Source organism: Phascolarctos cinereus, unplaced genomic scaffold, assembly GCF_003287225.1.
Source record: "Phascolarctos cinereus isolate Bilbo 61053 unplaced genomic scaffold, phaCin_HiC Scaffold_5;HRSCAF=322, whole genome shotgun sequence".
Lineage (NCBI taxonomy): Eukaryota > Metazoa > Chordata > Mammalia > Diprotodontia > Phascolarctidae > Phascolarctos > Phascolarctos cinereus.
Genome location: NW_027555958.1, coordinates 238,301,157 through 238,320,512, shown reverse-complemented (window position 1 = coordinate 238,320,512; position 19,356 = coordinate 238,301,157). Strand labels below are relative to the sequence as shown.

General features: G+C 35.7%; 1 protein-coding gene across 1 annotated transcript in view; it reads left to right on the top strand.

Annotated features, from left to right (window-relative positions):
- The window catches only part of ZFAND3 (zinc finger AN1-type containing 3), a 333,159-nt gene that overhangs the window by 81,848 nt on the left and 231,955 nt on the right, over positions 1-19,356 (top strand). Inside the window, exon 2 of the mRNA XM_020999444.2 lies at positions 3,217-3,257. Coding sequence (XP_020855103.1) covers positions 3,217-3,257 — 41 coding nt within the window. The remainder of the gene's footprint in view (positions 1-3,216; positions 3,258-19,356) is intronic.

The following is a 19,356-nucleotide window of genomic DNA, read 5'->3' as shown; positions in this document are numbered from 1 at the left end:
AGGGAGAATAAAAACAGAGAAAGAAGCCTATAGAGTAGTATCCATAATGAATCTCAGTTAGAAAATTTTAAGTATTTTATTAACAAGAAGACTACTGCAATATATCAGAAAGATTACACACTTTGACAAGGTTGGATTTATACTAGAAATGCAGGGTTGGTTCGATATTAGGAGACATAATTGACCATATTGGTAACAGCAACAAAAATTATGATTTTATCAATAGATGCAGAAATAGTTTTTGGTCAGCTATAACCCATTCCTATTAAAAACACTTGGAAGCATAAAAATAAGTGATTCTTTCCTTAATTTAATAAATATTATCTATCTAAAACCGAGAGCCAGCACTATGTAGTGTGAGGATAAACTAGAGGCCTTTCTAGTGAGGTCAGGGGTAAAGCAAGGATATCCATTATCACTTTTATTATTTGCTAGAAATTCTAGCTATGATAATAAGACAAGAAAACTAAATTGTCGAATAAGCATAGCCAAAGAATCAGTCAAACATTTATTAAGCGCCTGCTAGGTGCCAGGCACTTTCAGTATGGGGAATACAAAAAGAGACAAAAGATAGTCCTTGCCTTCAAGGAGCTTACAAGAGGAAACAAAATATTGGTTTTTGCAGTTGCTGTGATGGTTTACTTATAGGATACTGGACAGTCAACTGAAAAATTAATTGAAATAATTAACTTGAATAAAATTGATATAAAATAAACTCACATAAATCGTTAGAATTTTTGTATATTACCAGCGAAACCCGGAAGAAAGATACAGAAAGAGAAATTCCATTTAAAAAACTATAAACTGTATAAAATAACTTGGAAATCTAATCTTCCTACATAGGAATTATATGAATACAATTACAAAGCACTCTTACACAAATAAAGACAGTTCTAAATAATTGGGGAATATTCAGTTTGTGGGAATAGATTGGGCCAATAGAATAAAAATGACAATAGTACTTAATTTGTTCACAGCCATACCAATCAAACTACTAAAAGATTGCTTTATAGAGGTAGAAACATAATAAATATGAGATGGACAATAAAAATATGAGTTTTTATTTTCACAGTTCTAATGTTATTGTTTAGATCTGGCAAACAACATGATGGGGCAGAATTTTGTGGCTTAGAGTGAATATCTCAAGGTGACAGTGGATGGCCATTTCTTGCTAGGCCAAGTGGACCACAGGTTCACAATTGGAAGAAAATAATATACTGTTCATTTGTTGGTTAACAAAAGGAGGTTTCCTTAGCCATAGGAAGAGAAAGGCATTCTCATTGGAAAGTACAAAGAAAAAGCCTGCATTCAGATGAGCATAGTTCTCCTGTTTCAGTGTTAGTCATTCTTAAGTAGTCTATAACCAGTCCCATTTTGGTATTTTGGTATTTTAGGCAGTTCCTTGGATAAAGTGCCAGGCCTGGAGTCAGGAAAGACTTATCTCCCTGAGTGCAAATGTAGCCTCTCACACTATCTATGTGACCCTGAACAAGTCACTTAACCCTGTTTGCCTCTGTTTCCTGATCTGTAAAATGAGCTGGAGAAGGAAATGGCAAATCACTCCAGTGTCTTTGCCAAGGAAGCCCCAAATGGGGTTATGAAGAGTCTGGCACAACTGAAATGTCTCTTGGACCAACAAAAAAGGACTGCGAGAACTTTCCATGTAGCTGAAACCTTCCATATGTGTTATATCCTCTTTTATAATGTTAGCTCCTTGAGGGCAGGGATTGTCTTTTTTTCTGTATCCTCATTGTTTAGCACAGTACTTTTGCACATAATAAGCACTTCACAAATGCTTTATTCATTTGTTAATTTGTATAATGAATTATGTGGATAGGGGGAGTAGTTCTGGTATTGTGTATATTTGTTAGGGACTGAGGTGGGGTTAATTTAGGGATAACTTCCTAGAGGATGGAGGTTTTATTTTTTTGTTTTGTTATTATTTTTTGGTGAGGTAATCAGAGTTAAGTGACTTGCTCAGGGTCACACAGGGCTTTAAATTTTTTAAATCAAATTTATGGGAAGGATATAATGTGGCAATGCCTGTCTTCATTTGAAGAATAACATAACTGCATGTTTAATTTTTCTGTTAAAGTACTTTTTTATAGTTAATTTTTTCCGTATTAACGCATATACAGTTATAAGGCGAATTTTGCCTGTTGCGCGATCAACTAAGAAGGAGGTTGGGGAGAGATAAAGTGGTGTAGTGAAAGAGAATGATGAACATGTAGTCTAGGAACTAGATTAGAATTCTAGACTTTGTTCTTTACCACCTGCATGGGTTACATTTTGGACTGCTAGGCCTCGGTCTCTTTTTCTTCATTTATAAAATGAAGGCATGAGATTAGTCAATTTTTAAGTTCTAAATCTGAGATGTGATTAGACTTGAGGGCTAACTTTGGCCCTCCTCATTCAAAAAGGGTCATAAGGAAGAACAGGTCCCAAGAAGACCATCATTCCTTAGAATGAGAATTAGAAGAATTAGGCACTCAGGTTGAGAGTTTGGAAAGCATTGTATTTGATCTAATTGGGATAGGGAAGGGTAGGTGTTAGAGTTGTGATAAGTTCAAAGTAATGGAGATGGAAAATAACTTTGCAAGAGAAGAGAGAGGATGTCCAGAAGAAAGAAATGGCAGTAATTTTGGTATGATAAAACCTTGAGATGGAGAGAAAGGTGTAGATTCAGTTATTTTGTAGGGGAGAAAATCCTATTGTTTGGCAAATGAATAAATACATGTAGAAAGCAGAAGTGAGAAATTCTGAATCCAATGAAGATCTTTACCTTTCCTGTCGCTTTTAGAGACTTGTGTAAAGGTTGTCTTTCCTTTTGGGTCATAGTTGTGACATTTGTGGTTTCTAAGTGCAAAAAACAGTAGTTCCCTAGTAACTGTGACAATCAAGCAGACTCTTATCTTCTTATTTGATGTCTTTAACTTTATTGGGAATTGTTGGTTGTCTATTTTGAATCCCTAGCTAGTTAAGCTACTAGTTAGTTATGCTGTAGAAAAGGATTGAGTAACAGCTCTGGGAGGGGGGAAAAAAAGGAAAATAAAACATTTTCCTTTGCCCTGACTAGTGATTTGTTTTTTGTTTATTAGTCCAGATGCCTGGCTAGTAAATATTCTGCATACCTACCCTTCAAAAATTCCTTGTGTATGAATTAGAATGATACTGAATTTTTAGCTCTTTTCTTTTTTTCTTTTTTTTTTGCCCTAGGTCCAGCAAGACTATGAATCTCTGTTCCAAATGCTTTGCTGGTAAGTGCAGTAAAAGGAGTTTTGTTTTGTTTTGTTTTTGTTTTTTAATTTGTTGTTTTTAGACAATTTAAGTCATATGGTTGGCACCTCCTTTGGGTATATGCATGGGGTTTTGTTTTCTTAGTGTTTTGTGTGAAATCAGATTCTCCTCACTTTGGTGCTTCATTTATTTGCTTAGTATTGTTGAAACAGTCTACAATGTGTATAATGTAAGATCCTCTTACAAGTTTTACTCAGTAGAGTTTATAGATGTCTGATATAACCTTGAACTGTAAAACTCTAGTTTTAATATCGCAATATTTTCAGTCCTTCATCCTAGTTTGAATAATTAACTCCTTAATGAGGAATGTTGCCTTCCCTCATAATAACTCAATATAAATGATTTTGTAATCTGTAAGACTTTGATGTTTCAAATTCTGGAGTAAACACCATAATGAAATTTACTTTCCGTGGTTGTTCCAATTGAATTTAAGTGAGTAGATTTTCTGCTGACTTATTGTATTATATGATCATGAGCAAGTGATTTTCCTTCTCTGGGTCATTTTCCTTGTTTATTAAAAAAAGGGACTTGGATAAGAGTTCCTTTAAGGTTCCTTTAAGTTCTAAAACTATCACCAAGGAGGCCTTCATATCCAATGTTGTTAACCTAAGAGAGTCTCATTGGACTAAAATTAATTTCCTTTTTCTGCCACTTCATTTTCACGTACTTTTAGTTGTATTTTTTTGGACTCCCCATAAGAAAATAATTTCGGTATTCCATTGTAACCTTGGAACCTCTAGAAGTCAGTTTGTCAATAATTCTTTATTAAGCATCAACTTTGTGCCAGGCACTGTGCTAAGTGCTAGGAATGCACAGAAGGGCAAAAGACAGTTCACTCCTTCAAGCCTTACAATCTAATGGGGTAGACAACAAGGGAACAAATTTATACAAATAAGTCATATACAGGATAAATGGAAACTAATTGAAAGAGGGGTGACACTGTTGGGAAAGGTTTCCTGTAGAAGATTTTGATTGGGACTTGAAGGAAGCCTGGGAAGCCAGGAGGTAGAGATGTGGAAGGAAAGCATTCCAGACATGGAGGGTAGCCAAAGAAAATTCCTGGAACTGAGAGATAGAGTGCCTTATTTGTGGAACAGTTAAGAGGCTTGTGTCACTGGATTGAAGCACATATATTTGGGAGCAAGGTGTAAAAAGACAGGTAAGGAGGAAGCTAGGTTGTGAAGGGCTTTGAATAGCAAATAGAGAATTTTGTATTTGATCTTGGAGGAGTTAGGGAGTCAGTGGAGTTGATTGAGTAGGGGAGTAACATGGTTGGATCTGTGATTTAGGCAAATCACTTTGTGGCAGAATGGAGGATGGATCGGAATAGGGAGAGACTTGAGGCAGATAGATCCACCAGCAGGCTGTTGCAATAGTCCAGGCATGAGGTGATGAGGGTCTACACCAGGGTGATGGCAGTATCATAGAGAAGGGGGGATAGTAGAGAAATGTTACAAAGGTGAAATTGACAGACATTGGCCACAGGTTGGGTATGGGAGTGGAGGGTGAGAATGTGAGGAATTGAAAAATGACACCTAGGTTGAGATGCTGAGGGACTCAGGATGTTGGCACCCTCAATGATGAAGTAGGGATGGTTTGAGTGAAAGATAATGAACTTAGTTTTGGATATATCGAGTTTACAATGTCTACTGCACATGTAGTTTGAAATTTCTGAAAGGCAGTTAGAGACTTGAGGCTAGAGATCAGCAGAGCATGCTAGATAGGTAGATGGAGGGAGAAGAGAAAAAAACGAGGACCCAGGAGAGAGCCCTGTGAGATATCTATCATTAGATACAGTGTACCTGAATGAGGATTGATCAGAGGGGAGACCAAGTAGCAAAGGAGTGCTCTGATAGGTAGGAGGAGAACCAGGAAAGAGTGGTGTCCCAGAAATTCATAGAGAAGAGAGTTTCAAAGAGGAGGGTGGTCAACGTGTCAAATAGTGCAGAGGAGTCATGAAGAATGTTTGATTAGAAGTCTGATAATATATCAAGGGTCAGCTAGCTAGGTGGCACTGCTGGGCTTGGGGTCAGGAAGAGCTGAGTTCAAATGTGGCTTCAAACACTTACTAGCTGTGCAATTCTGGGCAAGTCACTTAACCCTGTTTGCCTCAATTTCCTCATGTGTAAAATGAGCTGGAGAAGGAAATGGCAAATGACTCCAGTATCTTTGCCAAGAAAACTCTAAATGAGGTTATGAAGAGTCAGCTATGATTGGAAAACTATTGAACACAATATACCATGGTGAGTGTAGTAAAAGTTGACACTTTAAACCTGCTGAAATTTTGGGAATTTTTAAGTGGTGTATTACCATTTCCTGAAGAAAAATTCTTTGCTAACTTTCACACTAGATACAATAGTTGCTCACTTTCTGATGTTTCACGTAAGTGTAATTATATTTTTTGGAACCTGAACACATAAGTTACAAATGTAAATAAATGGTTTTCCCACTGATAATAGACTTTAACTTTGAATATTTTTTTTTATGTTGAAACTTTGCTTTGGAAGACTTGTTTTCTAAGACACTGTTCTTTATTTCTATGAACGTGGCTTTTGGAAAAGTCAGTTACTTCTGAATAATTTAATCTGCTATAAGTTCTCTAAATTAGAGTTAGTGTTGGTCATTATTGAAACAGGTCAAAAACTTTAAATTCATGGTTTTTTTTAGAAAAACTATTGTAGTTTGGATTTTTTTTACCTTTTGGTTTGGTTGTTCCTTGTTTCCTCTTTAGGCTCCAGATCTTTATAGTCTTGGAAGTTTTGTGGCACTTGTTGACTTCTCGAATTTTCTTTGATGCCTTTGTTCTTTAGAATTTTAAGGGAGTCATCTTCAGTCTAGAGGGAGAAGTTCCATGTGTGTTCCCTGCATACATACAAGTGCCATTTCTCCCCTCGCCCGCATTCTCTTGAATTTAGAAACCTGAGGAGAGAAAGAACAGTAGTGAACTTGAAAATCTCATTTGGTGAGTTTGTCAGAGTAAGCAGTAGGAAACAATAAGAATTAATTCTGAAACACTGTAGTGGAGAATAGGTTACTTTTATCAAACTCCAAACCACTGATAATAATTTGAAATACTTTAAATGTGTGTTGTTAAATTAAGGTAAAATGGAAAGTTGCTTAAAAATAAATGAAACTTCATGTGATAGTGTTGAGTTAGATCTGTGAAATTTCTTTTGAAAGTAAATTTATACAGTAGAAATACATAGTTTGGACATGATATTTTTGGATAACAGTGAGTGAAATGTGGAGCAGAGAAATATATTCACTGTTCTTTGTGAGATAGTGGGTTAGACCATTGCAGGAGCACAAGTGACTAGTTTGTCAGGCTCACTTTCAGCAGGGAGGAAGGAAAGGATGAAACTTTCTGATCTAATAATGTTCTCTTGAATAGAGAACACCTTCCCAAAGTTAATGCCAATCCAGCCATTTTCTTTTGTTATCATTGATCACTGGTATCTCTGTGTGTTACTTGGAGAGGAAGAGTGCAATAAAAAGGGACAAGGGTAGGCAGACTTAGTTGTTTTTTAAAAGAACTGGTGAAAAAATGATTGGGAAGTGGAACCCCAGCAACTAGTTTCCCTCAGCAGCCCATTTCCTACATAGGAGTGTCCAGTGCTGGCTCTTCCATTGACTTTGGAGAAAATAAGGATTTGTCATGGCTGTAGCCTACCACAGGCTTGAAAGGAAACTTGTGACTCGTTTTTAAATGTCCTTACCTGCCCTGAGGCTGACTTTTTTCCAGATTCTAGGATATGTTGATCTCTCTCTCAGGTCCAACTTCTCAGTTGTCTTCTTTGGCTACCCTGAGCTTGAAAATTGCTTTTTGACTTCTTGGACTTGACCATGGGAAGTTCCCAGATTGGCGCCTGTTCTCTTTAAGTAATGAAGCCGCTGGACTTCATTTGGGGGTTACCTATATAACTTTATGGTTTTGTGTGTGTGTGTGTGTGTTTTGTGTGTGTGTGAGAGAGAGAGAGAGAGAGAGAGAGAGAGAGAGAGAGAGAGAGAGAGAGAGAGAAAGATCTTTAAAGAGCTTTGTATTTTAGAGTATTATCCTGAAAATATTTCTGTGCCAAAATTCTCCAGGAAATTCTGAAGTAGTCTAGATAAATCAATTTAATCACTTCTTGAAGTTCATGATTTTGTTTCCTCCTGTGAGGTAATGAGTAGATGATAAATACTGCTGTAGGATACGACTGAGATCAGTTAATTTTCCTAAAAGCTAATTTTCATATTTCTTTTCCTCCTGTCATTGTTTAATTTCTCCTTCCTCTTCCTTTCTCAACCCACTTTTCACAATCCTTCCCCAGGTTCCTCCCTCGCAAAATCATACTTTTACATACTTCTTGGGAAAACTGTCTTAGGAACTTAGTGGGTACCTCTCTCAGAACCAAGATTAATCCTAGAAAAGAGGCAAGAATCACCCAAAGCCTATGCAAGGATTCTTCAGACTGTTGGGATAGTTTTGTGTGTGGACTTAAAACAAACATGAAGACAATAAAACCTTTTTAATTCAGGTGCCTCTGAATTGAAATTTGTAATAATTTGGGCTGTGACTGACTTTGCCATGATACTGCTTTAGAAAAAAAACTTATTTTGCACAGAATTATGGAGAATTTTTAACAGTATTAAAGGCAATAAATTGTTTTGTAGTATCTGTTCTCCAGAAGTACCCATTTATAAATATAAGCAATGTACTTACTGCAAAATCTGCCTTTTAATTTATTATCCTAGGTTGTTTTTCAGTCCAGTCAGACCCTTCATGATCCTGTTGGGTTTTTCTTTGCAAAATACTAGAGTGGTTAGCCATTTCCTTTTCCAGCTCATTTTTACAGATGAAGAAACTGAGGCAAATTGGATTAAGTGGCTTGCCCAGGGTCATATATAGCTATTAAATGTCTGAGACAAGTTGTTTATTTTATATTACTGATATTTTTTGTCTTAAAACTACCCTAATTTTGGAATTTAAGCCTTCTCTAGCCAGCAAAAATTAAAAATGAAAGCAAAACAGTTCAAGAAAACCAACCAACATCAACTTTCTGACCACTTCTGCAGAAGAAGTGGGGAAATTTTTTTTTGTTCTTTTCTGGAATTGGGCTGTCATTTAAAAAAAAAACGCTAAAATAAAAATAAATAATTATTTTGAAAAAAATTCCTTAATTTAGATTTTTAATAATTTGTATACTCCCAGATTAGTTTCAGTTACCGAGATTACGCACACACACACACACACACACACACACACACACACACACACACACACACACACATACATATATACACACACACATATATATGTACACACACATAAAAAATATATATATATATGTATATGTATATAAAATGACTTATGGTTGAATAGGAGCTAATAGCAGAAAACCCCATAAAAATTCCAAGCAAGCTTTGTTTATATTTCTGTTATGAGGAATAAACATGTTTTAGTGTTGAGTAAAGCCCTATAACTCAATAGCCTTGTGTAAATAATTTGATGTCTCTAAACTCTAGGTACTTCTGTGACGACTTTAGTTTTTTCTTAACTCAAAGATTTATATTTCCTAGTTTCAATATATATAACTATAGAATAAACTTGGACGCCTTGGTATGCATAGGTAATGATGTATTTTTTGTATTTTACCTTTAAATTTTTCTTTACCTCATTGGGAAAAAAAAGAAAGAAAAAAGCAAAACTTTTGTGACAGATATGTATAGTCAAGCAAAACTAATTTCCACATTGGTTATATTTTTGGGAAAACAAAACAAAACACATCTCAGTCTGTACCCTGAATCTATTAGTCTATGTCCTGCTTCACTGTCAGGAGGTGGGTAGCATATTCCATCATGGAATCAAAGTTGTCTTTATAGTATTACTATTGTATAATAATATTATTGTTCTCATTCTACTCACTTCAGTCTGACAGTTCATACAAGGCTTCCCAGGTTTCTCTGAAGTGGTCCCGACTGTCATTCGTAGCTCTACCAATAGTACCTTAATGTACCTGCTTTCCCACAGCTACTCCAGAATTTATTTTCTTTTCTTTTTTTTTTTTTTATCACTTTTGCCAATCTGATGGGTAGCAGGTGAGCCTCCAGAGAAATTTGTATTTCTCTGATTATTTATAGTATAGGAAATGTTCTTCACTCTTTGAGCATAATAGTAGTGCAAAACAAAAAGCTTTCTGCAACATCTTTAAAAAGTATGCCAATTATTAGTAGAGGCTAGCGGGGCCTTTCCACAATACCTCACCTTTAAACAAAGGCAGCTTGTTGCTATTTGCCAAACATTATAATATACTATTGTTGCTTTCCATAAAATTATTTTGTCCTGGTTACTGATATACATGCTCTTTTTCTGAAGTAGTGTGCTCAGAAATTTCCAAAGTAAGAATATCAGTGACTGTTGGTATTCATTATTTAATTGAGAAACCATTCTCTTTGATCCTCTGTCTATGGCTCTTATTTTTTCATCATAATATGTTACAGTGTTTTCTCTCTTCTTTCTGATTTTAGTCTTAGCCATCTTCTCTCTTAGATGAAACCTCTGCTTTCAGGCTGGTAACAAACTATATTTTCAGTGATACACCCTAGAAAGTCCAGTGAATTGGTGATTAATAGCAGGCATTAAATAGTGAGTAGAATGAGACTGTGGTAAGCACTGAGTATCCAGAAAATGCCACATTAGTTTGATCACTTACTGGTTAGTGCTTTTAAATTATATAGTGAATCATTGTGTTCTTCAAGGTAAATGAAGCAGTTTTCAAAAAGATGTTATGTAGATCATGTCAAAAATAATCATCTTTTCTAAACAGAAACCAATGTCAATACTGATAAATAGCAAGAATAGCAAAGTGCATTTAAGTCTTAGGTGCATTAATAGAGAGAGTGAAGAAATCCATAGCTCTTTGTCTTCCTCAGAATAGCTCTGGTATCTCCATTTGCTTTATTCTTATCCTCTACTTCTTTCTGTTAGAAAACTGCCTGTTATGTGTTTAAAGCATTGAACTCTAAATAACCTTTCAAAACCTGAAAGGTTATTCTAGAGCTTCTCTCCTCTTAATTCTTTTATTAATATTTTCAGTGACTTAATATAAGTCAAATCAGAAAGACAGATTTTTAAGAGGCCAGTTACAGGCAAATATTGTTAGTTACATGTTAATGTCCTCATAAATATGGGACATGGGGTGAGAATCTGATTAGCTGGAAGGGTTAAGTGAGGTTTTCTTGGCGAGCTAAGTGGATGAGGAATTTCCTCTGAGTCCTAGGGTCTTTTTCTGAAGTGACATATGAAGTTTGTTCCAGATAGCACTTGAATTTGTGCTGTTTCTAGTGGCTTAGTGCCTCTTAAGAGTTAAGGTTCTATAAGGTAGCTAGCATATGACAGTGGAACAAATTCTGGATTTGGAATAAGAGAACGTGGATTAAAATACTAGATTGGCTGCTTGCTACTGGTATAACCTTGGGCAAGTCATTTTATCTCTTTGGGCCTTTGTTTCCTCATCTGTAGGATGGTGGGCTATATCTAGACCTCTTCAGCTCTAATTCTTTGATCTTGTGATCTACTTTAGCTACTTCCATATGAAGCTAAAGTATTTTATCTGTTTCTTCCTTGGTTGAGCTGTTTGTAGAGATATGGTTGATGAACTGGAAGAGGGGAGTTTCATTTTTATTACAGATTAATTGTAAATTTGAGAGGTGCTGTAGCATATTGGACAGATGACTGGCCTTTGAATCAGGGAGACGTGGATTCAAGTTCTGTTTTTTATTCATCTTAGTTGTATGACCCTGGATAGGTTACTTAACCTCTAAAGGTCTCTGACAATGTTCTAAAGTTACAAATTGCAGATGAATTGTTAATCTGAATGAATGATAAAATAAAAAATCTGAGTCATTATCAATTATAGATTCTCAAAATTTGAATGGACCCAAAATGTCATCTAGTACCATCCCTATAAACACATAATTACCTTCAATAAAATCAGTACTAAATGGTGACTTAGCCTTTGCTTGAAGGATGTCCGTCAGTAGGGAGTTACTACCCAAGTAGATTGCTCATTCCATTTCAAAACAACTCAGATCATTAGAAGTTATTTATATGTAGAGCCCAGATTTCTCCATTCTGTTCTTCCTAGTTCTGATATCTTGTAATTCCCCTTCTTTCTGTCTCTAATTTCATGAGTTTCTTCCTGTAATATTAGTTTCAAGTCCTTTTACCACAGCAGTTGTCTTCTTTTTGGTTGTACTCTATTTTTGTCAATCCTTTCCTAAGAAGTGGTCTAACCAGTTTAGTGCAGTGTGACTGTTCCCATCTTTGGACACTAATTCTCATAATGTAGCCTGAGATTCCATTACCTCTTTTGATAGCCCATTCACACTATTGTAGTGTTTAGTCAGCAAGTTTTCAGTGAACTAAAATGACTAGGTCTTTTTTCATATGAACTGTTCTCTAGTCAGGTCTTTTCTGGCTGTACTTATATCTATGTGTAGGACTTAGTCATTCTTATTAAGCCTTTTTAGATTTGGCTTATCCTTCTATCATGTTGTGAACCTTTTGGATTCCAGTTGTGTTGTCTGGTATATTAATACTATCCCTCTCAGCTTCATGTCATTCATATATTATTTGTTCTTCCTTCAGATTCTGTTTCCTAGAAAATATCCAGGTACATGCTGTTATTAATGTACAATTAAAACATAATATTTGAATATATAATTTAAAAGTTCTAGTCCTGGTCATTTTTGTCATTTCTTAATAAAATCAATTCTATATTATTGTGCTATAAGCAATGACAAGCAGGATGATTGCAGAAAAACTGAAAGACTTGCATGAACTGATGCGAAGTGAAGTGAGGAGAACCAGGAGACAGTTGTACACAGTAACAGCAATATTGTATGATGTAGAACTGTGAATGACTTAGCTGTTCTCAGCAATGCAATGATCCAAGTCAATCCCAAAGGACTTAGATCCATCTCCAGAAAGAACTGATATTGTCTGAATATAGACTGAAGCTTTCTTTCTTTTGCTTACTGTCTTTGATGGGGGGAGAGGAATAGAATTTGGAACTCAAAACTTTTTTAAAAAATAAAATATTATTTAAAAATCAGTTCCAGAATGGATATTTTTTTTAAATTAAAAAAAAATTTAAACTATCTTGAATCCTTTAATTTCAACAGTAATTTTGCTTGGAATAATTTTTTTAATATTTTAGCATAAAATGTTCACGTTGTAAAGATATGTATGGACTGAAGGGGATATTCTGGTGAGAATGTGGTATGTGTAGTCTTAAAAGACAAAAGCAAATAATAGAACAATTCTTTTTGTAAATTATGGGGGCTGGGAGTGGTGTGGGTGTGGTATGTATGTGTATGTGTGTATGTATGTAGGGAGGGTGGGATGCATTATAGACATGTTCCTGAGGTATCATGGAACAAGAACATGGTGAACTATTGTGTCTCTGTGACTTTGTGGGGGGGGGAGGGAAAGGCTATGAGAAAAGAGCAGTTATCTGTGGCACTGTGAAATGAAGCAGCAGAAGCCAGTAAATCTGAAGATGACCACAAAAGGTGCGTGAGAATGTGGTAGCAATTTTGAATGTTTGTTACTTTTCATGTGTGAAAAGTTCATGTGGTTACAAGGCTATATGCATTATCCTGGGATGTCTCAGTGGCTATTTGACTTAAGATTTGGGGAAAAAAAATTAGAGGGATACTGTTAAGAGCAGCTGATTTGTTGCAAGGGGGAGGTATTTCTGTCTAGTACATTTTCTATTTCTTTGGTGAGATCTCCATTCTTTAACATTTTTGCTATTCCATGAATATCTTGTTCATATAACTTTAAGCTCATTAACCTTGCTCTCTGCACTGCATGTTGAAATACCATTTCTAATTTAATCCCCTGTGTTTTTGTTTCACAAATGATTAAAAAAAATTTGGAACAATGACTTAATTGCAATGATACTTGGCCATTGTCAAGTCTGAAGGCAAAGATGAATTGCATATTTAGATAGTAGAACCTTCAGGTTTCATTTGTTAAAACTCCTTGTTTGTGGCTTCATTCGCTTATACATATATGCATAATACTTGGGAAAAAAAAGTCTTCTTTCCTGTTCTATTCATATTTAGCAATTTGGTTGAGTTATGGAAAGCTTGTGCTCTGCTTTGTGTATTTGCTCATTTGGAAACCTTGTGTAGTTTATAGAGACACTAGTGATTTGTTCCCTAGCCTCCCTGTGGATTTTGTTCCATATTACAATCTAATTCCACGTCCGTGTCGTGCACTCCTGAGCCATTAATTTGTACATTTCGATGCAGTTTGTTTCATCGTGTTTTTGTAATCCAAACTGAATGTAACGAGCTGTGTGCTTTGGGGACCTAGCTTTGCCTTGCCAATTAGAACAAAGTGGTTACTGAGAGAGAGTGTGTTTTAAATAAAACATGGCACCTCTGAGTGGGACTGACAGTCACTGGGGAATAAAGAGATGGTTTAACTTTTGGGCTAAGAAAGAATAGGCTACTGTCTAAGATCAATCCTTTTTAAGAAGTAAAGGTGAAATAATTTATTTGCCTTTATAACGTAAGATTGTAAATTTTCCACATGTGACCAGTCATATTTAGGAGTTTGCCTTTGGGAAGTTCAGTTCTTTTTCATGGCCACATAGGGTATCAACATAAAAACTCTTTATTAGAATATCAGTCTGCTCCAATTTCTAGCTCCCAACCATTCATTGCAGGGGAAGGTGAGTGTATAAAGTGGTCCAGTTATAACTTCTACCCATGTCTCACTACCGGAACTTTACATTTATTGTTATTAGCATGAATACAAATTTTTTTCTCTGTGTAACAAGATTTTAATATTTATAGAGTCCAGAAGCTGACATTAAAAAAAAAGTTTGTGATATATTTATTGGGTTCGAAGTCCAGTTACCATTTCAGCAGGACACATCAGACATAAATGTTCAAAGGTACAGATTCACTTTTATATTCACATCATGGGGAAGGTCTTATTTCACCAGTTTCCTCATGCAGATGGTTTCAGCAAGTTGTCCTGCTCTTTTTAATTTTAATCTGTTGCTGAATATTTGTATAGATTATGGCCGCTAACAGTGGTTGTCACACAGAGCTCTCTGGGGGCCCCCTCTTCTTCTCCCTCTATATTGTTTCACTAGGTATTCTCATCAGTTCCCGTGGATTCATTTATCTCTTTGCTAATCACAGCAACTCTCTCTTGAACTCTAGTCTTACATTTCCAACTGCCTATTGGATATCTCAAAATGAATGTACCATAGACCTCTTAAACTCAACATATCCATTCTTGAACTTAATATCTTTTCTCCAAATTCCTCCCCTCTTTTAAACTTCCATATTAGTGTTGAAGGGGCCACCATCTTCCCGAGTCATCCAGGCGTGCAGCCTAGATATCATCCTCAACTCTTTATTAAAACTCTTACAATCTTTTGCCAAGGCCTGTTGATTTTATGTTTGCAACATCTCTCATATACTTCTATTTCTTTCCTCTGACAATGCCACCACTCTGGTGCAGGCCCTTATCACCATCCCTTGGACTATTGCAATAGCCTGCTGGTGTATCTCTGGTGCCTCAGATCCCTCCACTCCAGTCCATCCTCCATTCACCTGCCAAAGTGGTTTTTATAAAGTGCAAGTCTGACCAGGTCACCCCTCACCCCCTCCCTACTCAGTGAAGTCCAGTATTTCCTTATCACATATATAAACACGTACATATACATATACACACATACCTCATTTTTACATAATTGTTTCTCACCCATTAGATTATATGCTGAATGAGTGCAAGGACTTATCTTTTTCCTTTCTTTTTGCACAGTGCCTAGCACATAGTAGCCCTTAATAAGTGTTTATTGGCTGACTGGTTATACAACATTAAAATACATTAAAATTTCAGTATATAAAGAGTGAAAAAGAAAGTCCTCATGATTAATGATTGACAGTAGTAACAAAACTGTCCTTACTGTTTCCCTTTATGAACTTCATTTTGCTCTCTTCTGTTTTTTAGCATTTCCTTGATACTCTTCATCACTTCCCACCAACTCTCCCTACTTTTTCTTGTAACCAGTGTAATTAAGCAAAAGAAATCAACACATTGACTTTGTCTGAAAACACATCTCATTCTTTACCTCTTATCCTTTATCTTATCCCACATCTCTACAAGATGTGGGAAGGATTCTTTGTCATCCCTTTTCTTTTAAGTGCAGCTAGGTGGCCCAGTGGATAGAGTGCTAGACCTGAATTGGAAAGATCTGAGTTCAGCCTCAGATACTTTTTAGCTAAGTGACCCCAGGCAGGTCCCTTAACCTTTGTCTCTCCCTCAGTTTTTATATCTGCAAAATGGGAATGATAATAATAGCACCTGCCTCCCAGGGTTATTGTGAGAATCAAATGAGATAATGTTTGTAAAACGCCTTGCATAACTTAAAGTACTAGATAAATGATAGCTGTAGCTATTATTATTATTCTCAAGTCATGATTGATCACAATTCTGAAGTCTTTTCAAGTTGTTATCCTTTACGTTATTAATGTCATTCTGTAAATTGTTATCCTAGTTCTGCTTACTTTGCTTTTGATCAGTTCTTATAACTCATAGCAAGTTTCTTTGAATCTGTCCCATTTATTGTTGTACAGTAATATTTTGTTATATTTATGTGTATATATACATGTATACACACATGCATAAAATAATATATACATGTATACATACATACATATGTGTGTGTTTTTATGGTTTCAGTCATGTCTAACTCTTCATGATGCCATTTTTTGGGGGAAGGGGATTTTTTTGCAGAGATACTAGAGTGGTTTGCCATTTCCTTCTCTGTTTTGTATTTTTCTAGATGAGGAACTGAGGCAAACAGGTTTAAGTGACTTGCCTAGGGTCACATGGCTACTAAGTGCCTAAGGCTGGATTTGAGTTGAGGAAGACGAGTCTTTCTGATTGCAAGCCTAGTGTTCTATCCACTGAGCCATCGCCACTGTGCAACCTAGCTGCCCTATCTACCTGCCCTATATTTTTATACTATAATATCTTAGCCATTCCCCAGTTAACGGGCGCCCATCTTGTTTCTGTTTCTTTGCTGCAACAAAACCTGCTGCTGAGAAACATTTTAGCATTTTTCCATTGTCTTTTACTTTTTAGGATATGTGCCTGTCCCTAGCTGTGGTATACAGTTTAGTTAATTTTGGAGTATAGTTTCAAATTGTTTTCTTGAGTGGTTGGATCAATTCATAGCTCAACCAACAGTGTGTTATTGTGTTCTCCATCAGCCCCTCCAGCAATTATCATGTTCTTCTTTTGCCACTTCACTCATCTGATGGATGTGCAGTAGATAACTATTTATACCAAGTTATAGAAATAGTTCTGCCATAGCTCTGGGTCAGATGAACTGCTAAATTTAGAGTAACAGAAGAGTTCAGGATTCTAAACTTTTTCATAAACTTTTAGAAAGAAATTGTACCTTACCGAACATCTTTAAGACAATAAGAACCCTTTTTTAGAGATGGACATTTGATCTGTCAGAATGTAGCAAGAGACACCAGGATTTGAGGAAACTCAACAGTAAAGAGTTTTCTAAGAATACTGGCTTATTGAAGCCTGTAGAAAGATGGGCTCTGGGTTGATGAAAATTTATTTCTACATACATATATATATATATATATATAGGTTTCTTTGGGAAAATCACATATTTTACATTGACTTTTGAAAACTTTGCCTATTTTGTTGATGATTCAAGGAAGAAGTTACAATACTTGAAAAGCAAAATACTTTTTGCTGTAGATAAAAATGAAGAGTTGGGAAAGAATTTAGCATGTACTAGGTGACTCCAGAAAAACAGTTGTGATTATGCTTCAGACTAAGCAAAAACAAACATTCCTCACGTAAAAAGAGATAAACATAGAAAATACATTATACTGTAAAGAACCATTGTCAACAAACTGACAATCAGTATTTAAACTTAAATTCTCCCAATGTAAAGGAAAAATTAGCTGAATTTTAAGAAGACATAGACAGTAATACAGTAGTCACTAGAGAATTTAAGGACCCTGTCTTGATTTTGGACAAATCTAACAGAAAAGTAAAAGAAAAGGAACAATATAGAACTGAACAAATTACTGGAGAAACTAGAGCTAAGAGAGTTTTGACATCTTCTAAAAGAAAGCTGCTGAAGAACATGTGTATTTCATAGTACTACATGGAGCTTTTGCAAAAACCGACTATGTATTAGGGTACAGACAACTGGCAAATAAATGTAAAAAGGCAGACACAAATAGTAAATACGTCCTTTATAGACCACAGCATAATAAAAATATAGTAATCACTCCAGAGAGCACAAGCATAGGCAATAATAGAAAGGCAAATCCCATTCTAAATATCTAAACTATTTAGGTATCAATCTTCCAGAGAAGAGGTGAAACTTACATAGATTCAACTAAAAGTGCAAAATTACAGGAATAAGGAACAATTTAACTGTCTGGTGGAATCTTCAGTACTTGTGGCTGAGATGTGCCAATATGATAAAAATGATAATATACCCAAAGTTCATTTATAGTTTTAGTGCTACACCACAAATTCTTGTTAATGCCTCACAGGACCTTCTGATTTTTAGAGACATTTGGATAGTAGTGTTATTCTAGAGTTGAACAGATATTGATTTTAAATATTAAGATGTATCTCTTGCAAAGAATCCTCACTAACATTCCGAAAACAAGTGATTAATAATGCTCAAAGTTGGGTTTTGAGATGGTAAAACCAAACCACATTTCCCTAGATAAATTCTACTGGGGTGATTTCCTTTGGGGGGGGGGAGCATTGAACTAGATTTGGAAGACCTAAGTGCGTGTCCTTGATTTGACACTTCCAAAATATGCGACTTTCTATGTGAGTCTCTGAGGCTATTTTCTGATCCATAAAGTGAGAATAATACTTATGTTACCTTTCTCACGTGGTAGTTGGTCAGCAAAGTGCTTTGTAAAATAAAACTGTATATAATTCACTAGCGTTCTCAGAAGACTGTAGTGGGAGATCATTTTTTTCCTCTGCAAAAACTTTATGTGCATCAGGTCAAAGTTTGTCTTTGTTGAACTAAAAATCAACAATTATAAATCTGTTTTCTTTTTTGGCAAGAGGTCTTGAGTTTTTGTCCTACCTCAATTTGAGATTTATTTTATTTATTTGCCTCCCTCAGAAAAGGAATCAGTGATAGAATATACTTGGTGGCTGATGCCGAGTCTGGAGTTTTTGCTAGATTGAAGAATGATACCTATTTCTGTTAGTCTGACCATCTGTTCTTGGACTGTACTTTTTTTAGTGTAGTTTTTTCACCCTCAATAGACAACCTCTTGATCAGTAGTGACAGTGTTGGCCTGACCACATGAGAAAAGTAGGTAGGTTGATCCTGGTGCAGATAACCTTTTATTTTACTCTGATGCATTCTCTGTGTCTGTCAGCAAGGCTAGTACATCACTGAGTGGTAGTTATACTTAAAGTTTAGTGCTGAAGACTCTTGAGAAACCATTTACAAACTGTCTTTTGACATTTATGCTTACTTTGTTATCTGGGGATGAGGGATGGGAAGAGTTCTGTATTGCATATAGAGATATTTCTAATTGAATACAAAGCATCATGGAAAACTGCAAAGTTTTTGCTTTGGAAGATCACTGGCAACTTACCTGCTGACGTCTAAAGTAGGTCTATCGCCTGTGAGAGAGTATTTGAAAGAAAGGAAATACTTGATTGATATGCATTCATAAATATTTTAAGTGTGCCACTGTTGAACAGCTTCAATTTGTTCTAAGCTTCATTTCTCCCTTTAATATTTTGGGCAAATCCAGTTCATGCATTATTATTTTCATACGTGTTTGGCCAATGTAGTTGTATCGTTGTCAGCTGAGAAGCTACTAGGTACTATTCAGATAACTAGCACTGCCCCTTAAATCTGTATATTTGGATTGTTGTTTCATTCTTGACCTAACTCTACTGCTTAAAACTTCCCAGAATGTCTCTGCATGTTTTGGATAGAAATAAATGTAAAATATTTT